At 48.4% G+C, this 19,156-nt stretch overlaps 1 protein-coding gene across 1 annotated transcript in view; it reads right to left on the bottom strand.

Annotated features, from left to right (window-relative positions):
• Positions 1-19,156, bottom strand: part of WWC3 (WWC family member 3) — a 107,825-nt gene that overhangs the window by 70,061 nt on the left and 18,608 nt on the right. The window contains 2 exon segments of the mRNA XM_037013425.2: positions 1,258-1,340; positions 1,342-1,359. Of these exon segments, the coding sequence (XP_036869320.2) occupies positions 1,258-1,340; positions 1,342-1,359 (101 nt within the window).

Here is a 19,156-nt window from a genome sequence, read left to right as displayed (position 1 = left end):
AAGTCCTTGCTGATCACTCAGCTTTAGGGTCCCTGGCTATGTCAGAGTGCCACGTCGAATCCTTGAGCATGGAGCCTGGGTGTCACTTTCCTGGGTCCCCGGAGCCTACAGAGTGGCAGTACAGAGAGGAACTCTGTAACACTTGCAGTGATACAGCAGCAGGCAAGTTAGGCTGCCCACAGCAGACAGGGTATGGAGGGATGAGCAGGCTGGGTTTATGAGCGACAAGCCAGGACAGGTCCTGGGCCCCAGTGGCAGGTAGGCTTTCAGAAAGGCTGGGTAAGGCAGATGCCTAGCCATTCAGTAATGCCTCCTGGGCCCGGGGAGGCTGAAGCCCGGTGATGCAGTCACAGGGCACATGTGCCCAGGCCCCTCGAACAGCAGCCCTCACCTTGAGAGCAGCCCTCCCCCATGGAGGCTGCCCACCAGCAGCTGGGAAGGAAGGCCAGCCAGACAGACACCCTGAGCACACACAGACAACAGAGGGTGGTTGAGATGGATTCAGAACACAACAGAGCCCGTGATCCAGGGCATGAAGCCCAGCACCATGGACATCTGGGGTCATCTCTCTGGTGGGCTGTCCCCTGCACTGTAGGAGGCTGAGCAGCAGCCCTGGTGTCCACCACTAGATGCCAGGGGCACCCTCCCTAGGTGTGACCATCGAAAACACCTCCGGATGTTACCACATGTTCCCAGGAGGCAAAAATCAACCCTGGTTGAGAACCACTGCTCTGAACAACTCCACCAAGAAGGTGGACATGGGTCAAGGACCCAATATTTTACCTGTCATCTTTACATATTGTTCTCCCTGCACATAGATCAAAAAGGTTTGGTGTGTTAAAATTAAATTTGTTAATTAAAATTAAATGTAGAAGACAAAATGAAGTTAAGGTAACCACATGGGCATTCATTGTTCCAAGAATTTGTAAGCTCCACTTTGCAATACACAACCTGCTCATTATGAGATATTTCTATTTCCAGACTACCTGGAAACTTTATCCTTATATTGGATATTAAAGTCCCATTAAGTATATTCTATGTAGTCCTGAGCAAAGCACAAGCTAAGGAGCTCCATAATTGCTTCACTTTTTGAAGAAGTCAGCTAATGAAAACTTCAGATGACATTTATAAAATCCAATTAAATGCTGCCTTGAACAGCAATGATTGTTTCACTCAACGAAAAGAGGTTTTAGCACCTTTGAGATCAACATGAAAATTCATTGATATATGATAACTCAAGTGTGGCACTCTACTTACTATTTATGTGGTCCATGTAATAAATTCCAATTTGTTTATCATATACAGTTTCCCATCCTAAAGCAAGTCCATCCCCAACACAAGGTCAATGGCTTTGTTATCCTGCAAAATAAATAATGAAAAAAAAATTGAGAGTCAGGTCAATTTTGCGTAAGTCTGCTGAATCAACTCCAGAACTTGCTTTTAATACAAAATTATTTATTTAAGTAACTGACTGCTTTTGCTCCACCTTTTTGGTTGAAAAATTAACTCACTGACTTTGCCTAAATAATAATCAGTGACAGTATCAGTACACTCACAATTAAAAGCATTACTATCTCAAAGTGGAGCTTCAAATACCAGTGAAAATAGATATTAGCAGTTACAAAAACAGGTCAAAGAGCCAGCTTCTCCCCACGGTGTTGCTTAATGAGTTGAGGGCCATGGAAAGCAGCCCTTCCACCATGGCAAGTTTTGTTCTTATTCCCTCCCTGACCAGATGCCTCACCAAACTGTTAGTTTCCATGCGTTGCAGCTTAAATCTACCAAAAATGTATTTTTAAGTTTCATCTACCAGTGGTGATGAATTAAGGAGCTAAACATTAATGACTGACCAGACGCAGAAAGCCAAATACAAACATGGTAACAACGCAAGGAGATGCCCACCAACTACTGTCTGTATTCCTAATCCAGTAGGAATCAGCAATTGCAAAGGGTCCTTTCTGTTTTCTGGAGAAAAACAACAAGGACCTCTCTCCTTGAAGTAGGTCTGATTAAGGAAGCCTTGGCTTGGCCTAGATAGATAAAGGAAAGGGCTTCCAGATGGGTTTCAAGTAGAACTTCCCCCTCCCCAACACCCATGATCACACTGATTGACAAGACAGCTGTTGTATAAAACGGGCCGCACCTATAATTGCCTGAGTCTGGGCAGCTATCTATTCGGTTCTCTATAAATGCACAATGACTGGTCCTCATAGGAATCCGATAACCTAAATTTCACTAATTCAACTCTCCCATAACTCCTGTTCAAGTCCTTGGCCCCGGGACAGGCGAAACACCGCAACCACAGCCAAACGCCCCGAGACAAGCATGAATTTTGAACATGTTATTTCCCCAAACTGGTTCAACAACAAGGCTCTGTCTCCCCCAGTAGCATTTAGAAACTGATAAACACCATCAGAATGGCACTGACTGTAACTTGTCTTCGTTTTAAACATACAGTTTTAAGAACTAGAGTCAATATCAAAACAGAAATATATAGAAGGTTAAAATATGCTGTGGACAGCCTCTCAAAGACAATGCACTCAAAAACCCACAACATCAAGATGAGCCTAGTGCACACTGTCTGCCCCATCCCCAAAGACCAACGTCTGCAGCACAATTCCTTTACAGGTCAGGGATGGTGTGATGGCTATGTGGTTCCAAGTCAGGCAGGCAACAGATCCTTAATTGGACCAACCCACAACACAAACAGTACTATTTCAAGATAAACTGAGTTCTGAGTACATCTCTGCTATTCTAGATTCATGTATAAGCCTAGGAAAAAATGCCCAAGAACAGGGGGATTCTAAGCATGCTTACATATATGATCTCATTTAGTCAACAGACACAGATAGGGAACCTGACCTTACAGACTTGCTGAGCCCAATTCACTTACTTTACAATTCAGGGCTGTTATAAAACCACTGTAACTATATTTTTCAGTTTCCTATCCAATAAACAGCATAGGCAATTACACTGGCTCTTCCATACTCCTTGTTCCAAAAATAAACAATCTGATACATCTACTGTTTTGGTAATTTTATTTGGGCTTGATAGAGAATCCATATGCCTCTGATCCCACTTCCTTTCTAAAAAAAGCGTGAAGTTTGCATGGCCACCCACAGAGGGAGTACTTCAAAAGCAAGACAGTGAGGAGTCACACCTCTTGGAGGCCAGCTCATGCCCAGAGCAAGGTCTCTAAGTTTGCTAAGGGGATTAATGGAATTTACCTAAGCACTCTCCTATCACTGCTAGCTACATTATTTTCTAGTTCTCATAACACAAATATTCATGAGAGCTGCTTTGGAAAACAGTTCAGCAATTTCTCACAGTTAAATATACAGTTTCTGTATGACCTAGCAGTTCTGTGCCTAGGTGTATACCCAAGAAAAATGAAAATATTATGGCCCCACAAAAGTATTCCTCACAATAGCCAAAAGATGGAAACAACTAAGGGTCATCAACAGATGAACAGATAAATAAAACATGGCCTACCCATACAACGGAATATTATTCAGCCCTAAAAATAAAGAATGAAGTACTGATGCATATTACAACATGGATGGCCCTTGAAGCCACTGTGCTGGGTAAGAGCAGCCAGACACAGAAGGCCACACGTTGGGTAGCCTCCAGCTATAAGAAATGTCCAGAATAGACAAATCCATAGTGACAAAAACATAGATCAGTGGTTGCCAGGGATAGGGGAAAGGTGGAATGGGGAGTGACTGCTAACAGGTGTGGGGCTTCCTCTGGGGGTAATAAAATTGTTCTGAAATTTGACAATGGTGATGGCCACACAACTCTGTAAATATAATAAAACTGTACACTTTAAATGGTGAATTCTATGGTATATGTAGATTACATCTCAATTTAAAAAACATCTCTCTATATAAAGCCCATAATCCATATACACAATTGTTTTCTTCGAGAGACTACCAGAAGTAAACTGATATGGTTGAAGGATATGAAGCTTATTTCTCCATGTTAAATTCAAGGTAAAAAATTCAGACAGTAAAGTATGAAGAATACGAAATAAAATTACTATAATCCAAAAGCCCTGGATTTGTTTTAGCTTATTTTCTTCCCTTTTTATGCCTACATTTTTCCACTCCTGATACCACTAGATCAAATTTTATATACTGATTTTTTTCATTTGTGTACTTCTTTATGCCCTTTAACCTTGGTCAGCACCCCTTTTATCAAATTGGAATATTCCATCATGTACAGTACACCGCAACTCATTCATCAGGCACCTCATGTCATCTATATAGGTTTGCTCCAATTTTCTGCTCTTTATTGTAAATAATGGTTAGAAGCTTACAATAAACACTGAACTAACCACCAAAGTACTTTACCATCAGCATGCACTCCTACCAGCAAGGTAAGAAATGGTCTTTTTTATCACTGTCTGGCAAGATCCTTAATGCACTGTTCAAGGGCTCAGAGCAAGTCCATAGGGCACAAGCAGGCTTTACTTTCAAGGAACAAGTTGGTAGGGAGTCCAGCCTAAGTCTGATCACATTTGCAGAATGAGGGGAGGGGTGACATGGGAAGCAATGGCCTGAGCAGCAGGGACCCTGCCGTCCCCACACTTGGAAGCATGCTCTGATACTGGGCCTTAAGGCCCCAGGCCAGCTCTCCCCAGTCTCCTCACTCTGTCCTCCGGTCTGAGCAACATTAACCCCTCAGAGGTACGCCCACTGCAGATTCTCCCCTCATAAGGGGCTCCTCTTGGCCTGAGCAGAGGAGATGAGTGTGTTTTGCTGGCCATTCTTCACAGAGTTGGCCCATGGGCAGGGACAGAATGATGGCTGGCAGAGACGCTGGCCTCTTTTCACTCCCTTTCCCTGATGCATCCTGCAGGGCTCTCTGAGAACCAGCACAGGGCCATTTCAGTCAGAGCCAGTTCCAAGACAGCCATTCATTGCTGTGAAACCTTGGATGGGTGATTCCATCTCTCTCTGTGCTCAGCTTCCCAATCCTCAGAGCGGGGATGGTCAGACAAACCTCAGTGGGTCCTATCAGCTGGGTGCGGCCTCTTTAGTCTTGGCCTGAAGACCAGGTCCATCCCCTCCTCTGCCAGCCTCCCCCTTATTTCTCCAATAGCCTTGCTTCAGCCTGTATTAGTTTCCTTTTACCGTTGTAATAAATTACTGTAAACTTGGGCTTTTATTATTTGTTATCTTACAGTTCTGGAGATCAAAAGTCCGGACTGGCTTCACTGAACTGAAGCCGAGGACTCAGCTAATGCTGGGTTCCTTGCACAGCCTCTAGAGTAGAACTGTTCACCTGCCTTGTCCAGCTTCTAAAGACAACCTGCATTCAATACCGCCTTCCTCCACCTTCAAAGCCCACCATGGCCTCACCAGTCTCTCCCAGACAAGATGCTCTCTCTCTGGTTCTCCCTCTTCTGCCTCCCTTTTCCACTTATGAAGACCCTTGTGATGCTACTGGGCCCACCTAAGCAACCTGGGATAATCTTCCCATGGCAAGATCCTTAGCTTAGTCACATCTGCCAAGTCCCTTTTGCCATGTAAGGTAACAAACACACTGGCAGGCTCCAGGGATCAGGACGTGGACATGTTGGGGGGCCATTATTCTAGTGACCACAGCCAGCCACTGGGGAGAGCAGTCAGTAGTAGTCCAGTGCCTTGAAGACCATGCCATCCTTCCCAGCCAAGCTCAGGGAGCTGGAGTATGTGACATCAACTATGCCAAACTGCAGAGCAGAGAGGCGGGTGGCAGCAGGTGAGGGTAGAGGGCAAGTATCAACACTGATTCTTAACACATTTTCATTACCAAAGGAGGCCGGGGTAACCCGGTGGCGCTTGTCACGGCACTGTCATCTCCGAGAACAAGATAATCTTTATGGTTCCGATTCATGCTTCTTCTTAATGTGACATTCAGAGGATGCTGTGCATCCCAATTTCAGTTCCAAACCCATACTCAAGAAATAATAATGATTTCTTCCACCTTTTTGAACAGACCTGGCTCATAAAGAGTCTCAAAGCCCACCAGAAGTGGATGCCAGTCTGTTTGGAGTTACATTCCTGGTGAATTGGACCCTGCTTGCTCGGCTCGTTGCTTCTCCATCTTCAATGGCATAACGCTGACACTCGAGAGCCAGGGTTCTCACGTAGCAGTGAGCCCCTGAGCTCCTTGAGGCTGCACAAACATGTCGAGGAGCACAGTTCAGGGCCTTCAGCAGATTCCTCAAAGTGGTGGTCCCCCCAAAACACAAAGTTGTGAAGCTCTTTTAGAAAGACTCCTCATTTCTCTATCAAGTTTGAAATAGTGGTGGATGTACTACAAACCGGCCACATAGATCCTGAAAACTCACTTGGATAAAAATATTTACATTTTAAATCCAGATATTCATTCAGAATATGCATATCCTTGAGTTGGCAATTCTCATTGAGGCCCAATTTTAGAATTTAGGGTAAAGAGTAATCACACCTGGAACTCAGCCTAAACATGGCAACTGCACACTTCAGTGTAATAACACAGCATGAGTGACCCAATTTTGGTGATGGGTCTTAGAATCGTTCCTGAATTATATTCATGATTTCTGTGTGAAAAGATTAAGTCTTCCTGAGAATCCCCCCACCAAAAATACACTCTTTTCATCAACTCCAGCACAAAACTAGCAGTTATGGTTCACAGAAGAATTCCCAGACCAATGTTAAGAGCAAACAGCTCCTCAAATACATCTCAAGGGAAGAGGAGACACTGAAGTTTTATGAATGGCAGTGAATCTGCAAGACAACTGCCCACAGAGAACCACTTCCCCCAGGCAGCACTGAACTATATTTTCGGAAGAATTAGTCTCCATGTCTTTGATTAAAAAATGAAAGGCCCACCCCCAGACTCACTGCTTTAGAATAGACAGGTTTTACCACTATCCTTTATACCTCAACCAGGTACATCTCTCTGTGATTTTTCTAAGTGTCATTCCCAGGAACCAAACATCATTTAGGGATGCACTTGCCTTTCTTAACCTCCACATGCAAAGCCAGGTGCCAGCATGTTCCACAGGCAGAGCTTTTTCACAGTGAATGAGCAGGCCGGCTAGCTGGAAGGGAGATGGGAGGACTGGCTCACAGTCACCTGGCCATATTTCTGTCATCGACAGTGCTGGTCACTCTGTAGTGTAATCATTATCTGACATGGCTGCCTCCCCTATTGGTCTGTGAGATCCTTGGAAAAAAGGATGCTGTTTCTCTCATTCACCTCACGTACAACAGGACTTCATTAAATTTCTTCACTGATAAATTTTATCAGACCAATTTCTGAAACTGATACCATAACAAACCCAAAACAGAGACAACAAGCACTCAAGGAGCAACTAGAAGAGGACAGACTAGAGAGACAAAGTGGCACTTAGACCCTGACTGAGGACAAAAGCCGAGATTATAAGAAAAGCAGGGTTTGGGGGGCCAAGGCGCTATGGGGACATTCCTCCCTGACAGCTCTTCATACACAGAGGTATCCTTAGAAGACAGAAAGGCGGCTCAGCAGGCCACTGAGCTGGTGCAAGGTCCCTGAACTGGTGAAATGTCTTCTGTTCTGAGTCTACAGACCAAGCTGACTTGGCATCTACAGCATCACTGTCTGAGTGCGGGGCAGGGGGAGTCCGGGGCAGACAGAGGCAAGGTCTTGGTAAGATGATCTTTTCTCCAGCAAACAATAAACTGTCCAAAGACAAGCCAGTCAGGAAGTTATTTTGGAAGACCGGCAAACCTTCCAGAGGCTCTACTGCCCAGTGATGCGACCACGTTCTCACCCAGGATCAAGCACTGCTGAACAGAAGTCACAACACCTAAAAACAAGACCACGCACCAGCTGGGTGACTGAGTAAGCATTTGGGGTCCTCGGTATATATTCTGTTGAATCACACTGACAACGGATGTAGATAGCAGTAACCTTTTAAAACATTATGGGGAAAAAACTGGCCCTGAGGAAACTGCACTTGAAGCTGTTACTAGTGAGCATGAGCCTAGCCTGTCTCGCTGTGCCCCGGTTTCCTCATCTTTACTCCGGCGTGGTGAGGCTGAGGGGCTGTGACTGATATCAAGGTTTCCCGGGCTTACTACATACTCCGTAAATGTTCATTTTCCTTCCATATTTCATTTCTCTCTAAAAACTGGGAGAATGTCACTAGTATTCTGACTTAGCAGCACAATACTGTACATTATAATATTGAACATAGTTTCAAAGACTGGGATCCAAGTGCTAGAACAGAGAGCTGAGTGAGCCAACCACAGGCCAAGCCGCAGGTCTACCGCCCCAAGGACACCACACCCCGAGGCGGGGGCGCCCGATCACAGCCATCTGTCTGGGCGCCTCACCCAGCAGGGCCCTCTGCAACGACAACAATGGAAAGAGAGGTTTGCATCAACCCCGTCAAGTGCACAGTTCTGAGATAAGGGAAAACACTTTGTTCACCTCCACATATAAGCTCAGAGAAAACTAAAGATAAACTTCAGCCTGGTTGGTAAAAAGAATTCTCCAGGGTAGTGTTGTCCAGTAGAAATACGATGAGAGCCACATGCTTTCTTCAAAAATTTCTACTAGCCACACTTAGAACAATAAAAAGAAATAGGCAAAATTAAGTTTAATAACATATTTTATGAGACCAAATATACTGAAAAAACTACCAACTTGACACATAACGATTATCAAGATTATAAAAGGGATACCTTACTTTCTTTTTGGGCAGGAAGTCTGTGAAATGGGTGTGTTTCACACTTAGAGCCCATCTCCTTTCAGCCCGATCGCCCACGTGGCCATGGCTACTGCGCGGGGCAGCACAGCCCTAGCGCTTCTGCTGGGGCCGGCTTCTGCCAAGGACCACAGTGAAACCTGCCGGCTCAGACCGACGGCTCTTAAATATCTAGACTAAGACGCTGTCTTCCACAGCCACTCTTGGGGACTGTGAAAAAGCTAGGTTCTAAGACCACACCAGTCTCAGGCAGGGAATTCTTCACTTCCCTCTGGCCCCTGGCTGTCTGCCTGCATTCCCGGCAGCCCACGGGAGCTGCTGTTCCCAAAAGCCATCTTCTTTCCCTTTGCTGGGTCTCCCCCTTGCCCCCTCCTGTTCAAATCCTTAATCATCTTCCAAGACGTGGCCCAGATTCCTCCTGTCTAGACCCAGCCCATCTCAGCGGGAAGGAAGCTGGCCTTTCTCTCTTCTCCTGAGACATTTATTAAAACTGTAAGTCGAATGTGGCTATTTGTTCATGTCACACTGCCCTTAGCATTTGTTCCCTGTGGGCAAGAGTGGCATGTCCTCGAACTCTGACCTGTCCCCACAGAGTGTGCCCCCGTAGGTGCTCTACTGCACACACAGGGTGAGTCACACACTTGACCTCATCAAGCGGCAAACGGTGTCTGCCCTCACACGCAGGCATAGACCTTGTTCCGATGCACAGCTTTACTGTGCTTCACAGGCACTACACTGTTCACAGATGGACAGTGTGTGGCGACCCTGCAGGAAGCCAAGTCTATCATCTCTCAATAGCAGTTTTTCAACAGCATTTGCTTGTTTCATGTCTCTATGTCACATTTTGGTCATTCTTGTAATATTTCAAACTTTTTCATCATTATTATATTTGTTACAATGATCTGTGATGAGTGATGAAAACTTGCTCAAAGCTCAGATTAGCATTTTTTAGCAATAAAGTATTTTTTAATTAAAGCATGTACATTGTTTTTTAGGCCTGATGCTACTGCATATTTAACAGACTACCGTATAGTACATACATAACTTTTGTTTGCACTGGGAAACCAAAAAAATTCATTCGACTCACTTTAGCGCAGTATTCACTTTATTGCAGTGGTCTGGAACAGAACCCACGATACCTCCGAGGTGTGCCTGTACATGTCTACGGCAGCTCTAGAGCTATTTTCCCATGGCTCTGCCTTCCAGAATATGCTCATGAGCAGGTGTGCAGATATAAGGTTTGAGATCCTGGATCCGAGGGAGTGGGCTGCAGTGAGACGGATGCACGGCTTCCTCTTTGGGGAAGGGAGTAACAGGTGCTTAGGGTCTGTGCACCAGTGCAACAGGAAACTCCGGCTTGTCACATTAGGAATGGCATCCTGGATGCACAGTGCTAAGGGAGGGGAGCCAGTGCAGGCTGGAGGGCCCTCGCAAGGAGACCCCAAAGTCAGCTCTGGGCCTTCCAATGTCCCGTGGCTGCCTAACAAGCCTGCCCCATGCACATACGCACCAGCCCTCAGTACCCAGCTCCCTCTGGAAGGACCCAAGTAGGGCTTCCTCCCTGGGCTCAGACTAGGCAGGCTGGCCACCATGGAGAATCCAGCCACTGCAGTCTCAGTCAAGAGGGTGGAAAAACGATGCCTCCCAAGGGAGTCTGACTTCTGGAACCCATTTTTTCCAAAGAGGAACCAGAAAAGCAGGCATTCCAAAGTACACACACAGAGAGCAGAGCAGTAACTATCATAGACTGCAGCAACAAAGAGGACATGGCGGCGGGAGGCGGGTGCCTAAAACCAACTTGTGCTGATGGTTACATGGCTCTATACATTTATTAAAACTCATCAAACTACAATGAAACTGAATTTTGTGGTCCGCAAATTACACCCTACTCAAGGTATATGAAAAATAGACAGGCTCATGCATTCACAGTGTCAAGAAACCATTTCAGGATTCCACATCTTATGAAACACTCGGGAGAAGAAAAAGAAAGAACTGAGGAAGACAAGGGTAGTATAGCTGCTTTCACTATCCTCTCACTCCTGTTACTGCCACACGCATCTGGGGATTCTGATCCTCGAATTCCATGTCCTGGCTAATCATTGTCCCAGAACATCTTCCAAACAGTTGGATATGTGTTGAAACATTATCTAAACTCATCATTTCCAAGCCTCTGTATTCATTCATCACATTTCTCTGCATGAGCCTCTCATGTTATCGTAACAACCCATTAGTGAGCAAAGAAATCGACTGAAAAGGTGTCAATCAGTGTTTTAGTTTAAACAGACAATATTGGGACACACCACACCTCATAATGGCCACACAGAACATACTAGGTCATGAAACTTTGCTTTTAGCTGTGCATGCGATACAAAAGAGTCTCCTTACTTTCAGCAGCAGCAGGTACTTGGAAAGGCGATGCTCCAGGATATGCGTATAGGTGGACGTACCAGTCATACAAGCAGGGAAGTGCTTACTGCGCAGGCCCGCAGCCTACCACCCCACAGGTTTGCAGACACACCTGCAAGTGTGCAGCCACACCCCTAGCCCCGGGGAGCCCTGTGCTGTGTCGCCAGGCAGGGACAACCTCCCTTCCTCTGCATGACACTTTGAAGAGGTGGGTCCATTACCACCTCCATTTCCCCTGAAATGAAGGACCCCGAACTCGGGGACATACACCTAGGAAATGTGCAGGGAGAGGGGGAAGAAGCCCACTGGGTAACCAGCCAGCTCTCTGCACTACCATGGAGCTCACAGAAGGGATTCCAACAGATATTCAATGGCGCCCAAGGCGGGTCAGGCAGGAACCACTACCCCTGAGGCAAACACTGGCCAGAGAGATGCTGTACTACTCTACACAAATAATAAGTGTATATACACCACATTCCACTTTTAAATGTCTCTCTCTCACCCTCCTGGTAGATTTCTATGATGACTGCTCTGACCGCAGTAGTTCGGGGAGTCAGTGAGCACCGTATTATCTCTAATATGGCTAAGATGCTCGATGAGGGGCTTCAAGGATGCCTTCGAAAATAAAATACAGTATTGCAAAAGTTTGGTTCTTGGTACTGAATACAACATACAGGAAGGGAGATTTAAAAATTAAAAGGGGAGGTTTTTAGGAAGGATTTCAGAAAAAAAGAAACAAATAGTAACAATTGACGGAAGAAGTAAATTCAACCAAAATGGGAGAGGAAAACCAGCCCGGGCCAAGGAGAGCAAAGAGGCCCAACAATAACATTCTTTAGAAATGTCATCCCAGGGGGAGGCGGCCTGGGAGGGCCCCCGCCAGCCACGCAGACCAGCAGCAGGATGACACGGTCCTTGGGGCTCTGCGAGCTCCCCTTCAGCTCTGCCAACACCGCCAAGCTGAGGCCCTCCCATCGTGCCATCCCCAGGGGCAGAAAGTCCTATGCCAGGCTTCCAAGAGTAAACGCAAAAGGACTTTATCACCTACTCTTTTCTGCATGAATTAGTCCCCTACCCCAAAAAAGCTTTTCAGCAATCTGTTTCCCTTTGGCATGAGAATTCATTCTTTATAGATGCACCTTTGCCTATATCACCAATGAATCTGAGGACAAGAGCATAGGGGAAAATGCCCCATCACCTCTGACACTCAGTCCCCATGGAGTTCCTAGGGAGCAATGTGCCAAGGCAGGATGCAGGTAATAGTAAGCTCTCGGTGGATCTCTTTGGGTCTCTGAGATAAGCCATCAATCTCTGCCTAGAAAATTGTGCCCACACATACACGCAAAATGCTGCCAGTCCCGGAAGCCCAGCTACGGGAACCCTTGTTCCCAAAGGCCCCACCCAGGGGAAGACGGAGCAGGCAGAGGGCGCAGCTGCTCAGGCAGGGACCAGGGTCACCGCAGTGGGCTCAAGGCCCGAGACAGAAGGGCACCAAGACCAGCCTGCCCTGCACGGGGGGAACGTGGTGGGGGTGGAGGGGGACAGTCCCAGATGGAGGGGGGCCCTGCCTTGGCCCTGTGCAGGTAGAGGGGAGGGTGGGTGTGGCAAAGGGAAGATGCCCCAAGGCAGGGCCCTGCTCACAGAGGGGAGGGGCACAGTTTGCAGGCAGGGCCAAGTCAAGAGGAATGGAGGCAGCCACACTATCAAATCTGCTTTATAAAAAGATCCCGTGGGCTGCAGAGAAAATGAGGGCAGGAAGAGGGACAGGAGGTGTGCGCAGGAAACAGAAATGAGGACTGAGGAGCGCTGGGCCAGGGGAACAGGGATGGAGCCAGGCCTGGACCTGCTGTGAGGCCATGCAAGGGGACCTTGACCAAGGTCAGGTAAACACCACCATCCCTGCTGTACACTATGGGAAGGGCAGGGACACCAGAGCCACTTTGTAACCACGTCTGCTCACTTCCATGACCCCAGTGGATTCCCTTCTGAGCGACCTTGGGAAGGCACTGCGCTTGAGGTCCTGTGCGGTGTATCTGCACGAATGCTCAAGATCAGTGTAAAGGTCTCTACGATGCAGGCTCCCCTGCTACTCTAAAGGAGGCAGGAACGGGCTGCTGCAGCCTTTGTCACAGCATCCCTAGCAGAGGCCCAGCACACAGGCATGTGGACAAAGGAGTGAGTGTCACCAGGCTGGTGTTGGGATGTCCTGTAACATAGGAAGATACCCCCAAAATAGCAGGCACCCGTGCAGGGACTCTGTCATTTTGCTCTGCATCAAGTCACAAGAATCATAACAAAAAAAGAATCACCAGAGCGGTACTATGGGCAACAGTACTCAAGCAGCCCCACCAATAATCGTGAGCCCCAAACTCTCCTTCAGAATGGAAAGGAGGCTAGTTTCCCACCTGCAGAAGTGCAGTAAATACACTACATTATACCGACTCCTTGAAATTCTACACCCTGTGGACCCAAGCCAGGGCACATCACCATAAGCACACCACCCCCAGTGCTTCTTTCTCTCATCCCACACCGCGCTGGCTGAAACCTCTGGAAGATCATCAGTGTCCACACTGCACTGGGCCAAGCCCTTCCAGGCCGACCATGCATGCTGGATTCCAGTCAGTTCCCTTGGAGGACACACTCTGAGCCCTCTCTAAAGATTCCTCCCATCTTTAAAACCACCCCTAGAAAGCCTGTAGAATCATCCCTTCAACCATGCAAACATGGACACCTATGGCTGTGACCCTGGTCCCTTCTCTCTGCTGAGGCACGCTCCCACCTGGAGCCCTGGCCAGGAGACCTGAGGTTCAGCTGGGTAGGACTGCCGCCCACTGAATACAAATGCACACCACCAGCTGTCTCCAAAATGGAAAGCAACACTTAGAACAAGTAATGCACTATTTTCCTGAAATACATTTATTCTGTCAAACTTCTCAGTGGACATCCCAAGACCAAGCCATCAGCACTTGGAGCCTGAGCCCATTCAGCAGAGTTCAGTACTGTCACCAGACGGGGCCCTAATGGAAAACCCAACCTGCCTAATTACACAGCACAGATACCAGGCCCTTCATAATCACTGGGACACTGCTCATCAGGAATCCACAGTGAGTGCCTTTGCTGAAGCAAACCTTGCATGCCTGAGGTCTCTTGGTGATGGCAGAAGGGACATGAGAGAAGCAAGGAGTTACTCCCAGGACCAGATGCAAGGAAGGCCTGCAGGCCACGCACGCCAGCGTTCAGTCATCAGCCCGGCAATGCAGCTGCAGAGAAGGAGCTTGCAAGGACACAGGCCTCTCATCTCACACACAGCCTCAAAAAACCAGCCCAGCACTTTCAACCTAGCAGTGACTTTAACTCATCTTCTCACTCCACGAGTCTACAGCCCCTTTCTCTGGAAAGGCTACCTCACCACAGGCCCAGGCAATCCTGCTCCAATACTGCTCTGCTCTGAATCGACAGTGAAGGGCAAGTGTCCTCGGATGCCCCCCACTGAGCCGTGCACACCACGAAGTCAAGGATCACAGAGGTCTCCCCTCTCCAGCATCTAGTACAGACCTGACCGTACAGTAGGAGTGCACTGTCCTCAGACTGCTGGACGGACGGACAGAGAGAGGGCTGAAGAGAAGGTGGGAAGGCTGGACAGAGAGAAGGAGGGATGGACGGAGAGATGGACTGAAGGATGGGCAAAGGAATGTATGGAGGGATGGATAGTTGGGTCAGTAGGAGGGTCAATGGATGGATGGATGGATGGATGAAGGATGAGCAGAGGATGGGTTAAGTGGAAAGAAGGAGGGAGGGAGAAAGGAAGGGATGGACAGATGAAGAACCCATCTATATAGGCCGGTGGGGAGGAAACCTCTTGAAAAAGAGGAAGCAAATGGTTATGAGTTAAGGGAAGACACCATCCTCCTATCGGGTCTCTCCTGCAGGCCCGAATTCCCAGATCAGGCCCCTTAGGATTTACAGGCAAACACATTCATTCCAGGCAGGCTTAGGGGGCTGGCGGGCAGCCTGGTCCCTTCAAGTCTTAGGCTTGATTTCCTTAGACTGCTTTCTTAACCGGGAGCTGGAAGGCAACAAAAGAGGAGATGAGTCAACAGTAAACACACACCAACCACGGAGAAGTCGCCTCCAAACGTGCTACCGATTTGATTTTCAGCAGGGCCACTTTGAGAAAGGGTGGGGTGTTACAGAGAGAGGCTTTCTGGCACTGTCCAGTGTGGCGGCCACTAGCCACAGCCAGCTATTTAAAGTCAAATTAATTAAATAAAATTAAACGTTCATTCTTCAGTCACACTGGCCACATTTCAAGTACTCAAGAAACATATGTAGCTAGTGGCTGCCATGCCGGACAGGACAGACACTGACTACTGCCTTCATCCCAGCTGTTCTGGCGGACAGCAGTGCAGACAGCCAGAGGGCTGCAGGAAGACGCTGCTCTCCCAGGGGAGGACGGGGTGAGCCAGAGGAGGCTCTGAGAGGGGCAAACGCCTCACGGAAAGGGGTTCTCTAAGCAGCACACGCTGTAAGGTTTAAAGTCTTAAAACACACTGACACTCGCACAGTGAGTCTCAACCAGGGGCCATTGTGCCTCCTGGGGACAGCTGATGGGGTGTGGGGACATTTTTAATTGTCACAAACTGTGGAGGGGAAGGGCTGGTACTGGCATCGGGTGGGTGGAGGCCAGAGAGGCTGCTCGACACCCTGCAGTGCACAGAATGGCCCTCCACAGAGGATTACCCAGCCCCAAATGCCACCTATGAAAACTGTCTAAAATAAGTAAAGTGCTTAATGTACAAGGAGGTGCCTCACAGTGCTATCTGCAACAACAGGAGAAAGGGGACACACCAAACGGCCAACGGTGAGGATGGGAGCCACTCGTTCAGCAGTGACTCACCTGAGTACCTACCGCCTGCCAGGCTCTGCCTGGGCGCTGTGGACCAAGGGGGTCAAACCCAAACAGACGCCCACCCTCATGGGCCCACCAGGGATAAGTTCTGAAGCGTGTCTAATGAGACACGTAATAGCTTGGAAGTGCTCTGGTTACTCCGGGCAAGGAGCAAGGGTTGCTATGCAATTCCTATAAAATTGCGAAAAAATATATGAACAAAGGAGTTTTCGCTCCTTTGTTTATGAAAAGAAAAAAGACTATAGAAGACACCAAAACACTGCAGTCCTTGTAGGTAGAGGGCTAGGTGGGGTTGTGGTGAAATAAAATAAGCCATTTTTAAAAGGGAGAGTTTACCTAGAATCCTACAGGGCCTCCTCTCCTCTCGTCTCCTCTTCCCACATTCCCCGCAGACAAGTGTGGCCACCACCGAAGTCCTCCAGGTCCCTGCTTCTCTCGGCCTAAGAAGGGCAGGGCAGGTGGCAGCTCCAAGGCTGCTCGGAGGCCAACGTGGTTTGCATATGTGTCCTGTCTGGTCCGCAGTGCTGGCACCCAGAGTGTTCTACTACGAAAACCCCAACAGGTTGCCAACATTTAAACCCAGGAGATGTCATTTCAAACACTTGGATTTCTCTCTTGAAAATCAGAAGAGCTAGCAAACAGGGATTATAGTCCCCAAAGACAAAAAGTGGCTAAAGCTGATTAGGGCCATCCCCTTTAGAAGGGGCCACTCGCTAACTTGCCAGTCCCCACCACCCCGTTACCTCTGACAGCTGGCCATTCGGTTGGCGGCCCAGCCACGGTGGGCGTGGATGTCTGTCATCACCACAGCAAGCTGAGGCGCAGAGCTGGGAAGTCTTCCCCAGGGACCAGCCCAGCAAACAGATGGTGTGCACAGGGAGCACCTGCCAAGCACAGGCACGCACAGAGCTTGGTGTGAATGATGCTCACGGTCTCGGGCACGTAATGTTAGCTGAGGAGGCGAGAGCTTGGGGACCCCACCCTCGGAGCAGCCCTAGGAAACTATAAAGTGCCATTCATTTGTTTCAATATTCACTGCGGGAAAGCTACCTGACATGCTGGGTGCCAGGAGTTAACCTCAAGGAATTCAGCTCAGCAGGGGAGCAAATAAATAACAAATCCCCACTAGCCGACAAGCCCCTCCATGCTGGGGACACGGAGAACTAAGGAAGCTCAGAGGAAGACAGGATTCAACATACACATGAATTATGTGCACGGTCAGCAGAAGAGCAAATCCTTATCTCCCTCTTCAGGGCTCCAAAACAGCATTACAATGGCATTTACAGCTATCTGACCCCTCCTTCCCCCTTACAAACCTCGGTGTTTCTGGTTTCCAGGATCAAGGCTTACCTGTCCATGTTTCATAAAGAGGTCGAAATCATCAACAAATATTCATTCACTGCCGTGAACAAGATCGAGTCCCACGAGACAGTGGAACCCCCGGGGAAATTGGGATTCACCCAGGAAGCTGGCTTTAACTGATTTGTAGTGGAGCATGGCAGTACTGGTTTTTCAATGCTCTTCAGATAACTATAACTTGAAGTCTGGGTTGGGACAACCTGTGTAAGTGATGCTCACAGGTAAACAGTCACCTGTCTCTCGTGTGCATGGCGTTTCCATGGAGAGAGAAGATGGTATGCAGGCAGAGGCAGGAACCATATATGGGGAGCACATGATCTGTTATTTTAACCAGCATCTGCTTTTCAAACTGAGAATGCCACCTTGAATATTTGAAATACCTCCACAAGTGTAATAAAATAAATATTTAGCCACCCACCCAGGGGTGGGTGAGGGTACTGCCACCTGCCGAGTGCAGGGATACCTCTGGGAAAAGAGAGACAGGGGCAAGCCCCAAAGAGTACATGTCTAGCAAAGAGGAGAGAAAAGCAGTGTGCCAACCAAACATGTGGACTATTTAGTCCACATTTAGTCCAAACATTTCATGATGCTATGTGTCTGCACACCGTCAACGGTAAAGAGCAACACTTACCCTGGAGTCAGCTCCACCTTTTTCGGGGGGAAACAGTGGCTCTAAAATAGTAATGGATTTTTAAGACCCACTCAGCGAGCACGTGCTGAGCATGAGATGCAGGGCTGACCAGATTATTCCAAACAGATGCTGCTCTACTTTCTCTCTCTCCAGTTGAACACAACATGACGCAGCACCTAAGTACAGCAAGCCTATAAAACTGCCCAGCAAAACCCCTTTCTCCCTAACTTGCAGTTTAATCAAGCACATACTCTTTGGGGGAACTGATGCCCTTTGAGGTGGCCTTCTCCTCTTTTCCCACCCACCAAAAGCCGATCTTAGGAGTCCCTCCGTTGTTCCCGAAGTCTGTGGGGAAATCAGTCCCTTTGGCCCAGCGGGAGAGGTGGGAAGGGAGTAGCGGGGAAGGATGGAGGGAGAGGCACGCACAGCACAGAAGGCATGGGGTGGCAAGGGCCGGCTCGCCACCAGGGGAACGGGAGGCCTTTTCTCAGAGGGGTTCCTAGGAGGCGGAGGGTACCCGGGAGCCTCACCTGCCCCTGCGCCAGCTTCCCACCAGATGAGACCATCTTTCACTGGGAAGCTCCACCAACTGCCCCAGGACCATCCCACCTGCTCGGTTTTGAGCCAAACCGTGAGCCATCCTTTGGAATTAAGGGTACACAAGGTAGGGGAAAACAGGCTGACAGTATCTTTCTTGGGAGTGGAACACCACATTCGTCCACAGTCACAGGATTCAAGCGATGCTATAAGCAAGCACCAATAGCGCTCTCTTCCGCAGAGGAAACCAAAAAGTAGCTCAGGCCCAGCTCCACATCTTGCAGCAAACGCAGGGCGCCCTGCCCATAGGCACAGAAGACAGACGCAGACAGGATGCACCTCCTGAGAGGCCTGGCAACATGGCGAGTCTTATGGTACTTTGAGGGGGCCGGGCCATCCTATAATGCCAGTGGGTATGACAAAGGCAGCCTGCTGCACATTTAATCAAATGCTCTGCACAGACATTCTGGGGGCGGGCAGGGAGCTGATGCTGCCTGGTTCTCCATGGAACTGCGGGGTTCTCTGTTTTGATACCTGCCCACTCAGTTAGGTCGCCAGTCACCTTAGCTAAACCTGCTTCACCACACAGCTGTTA

Source organism: Manis javanica, chromosome X, assembly GCF_040802235.1.
Source record: "Manis javanica isolate MJ-LG chromosome X, MJ_LKY, whole genome shotgun sequence".
Lineage (NCBI taxonomy): Eukaryota > Metazoa > Chordata > Mammalia > Pholidota > Manidae > Manis > Manis javanica.
This window is presented reverse-complemented; position numbering and strand designations above follow the sequence as displayed.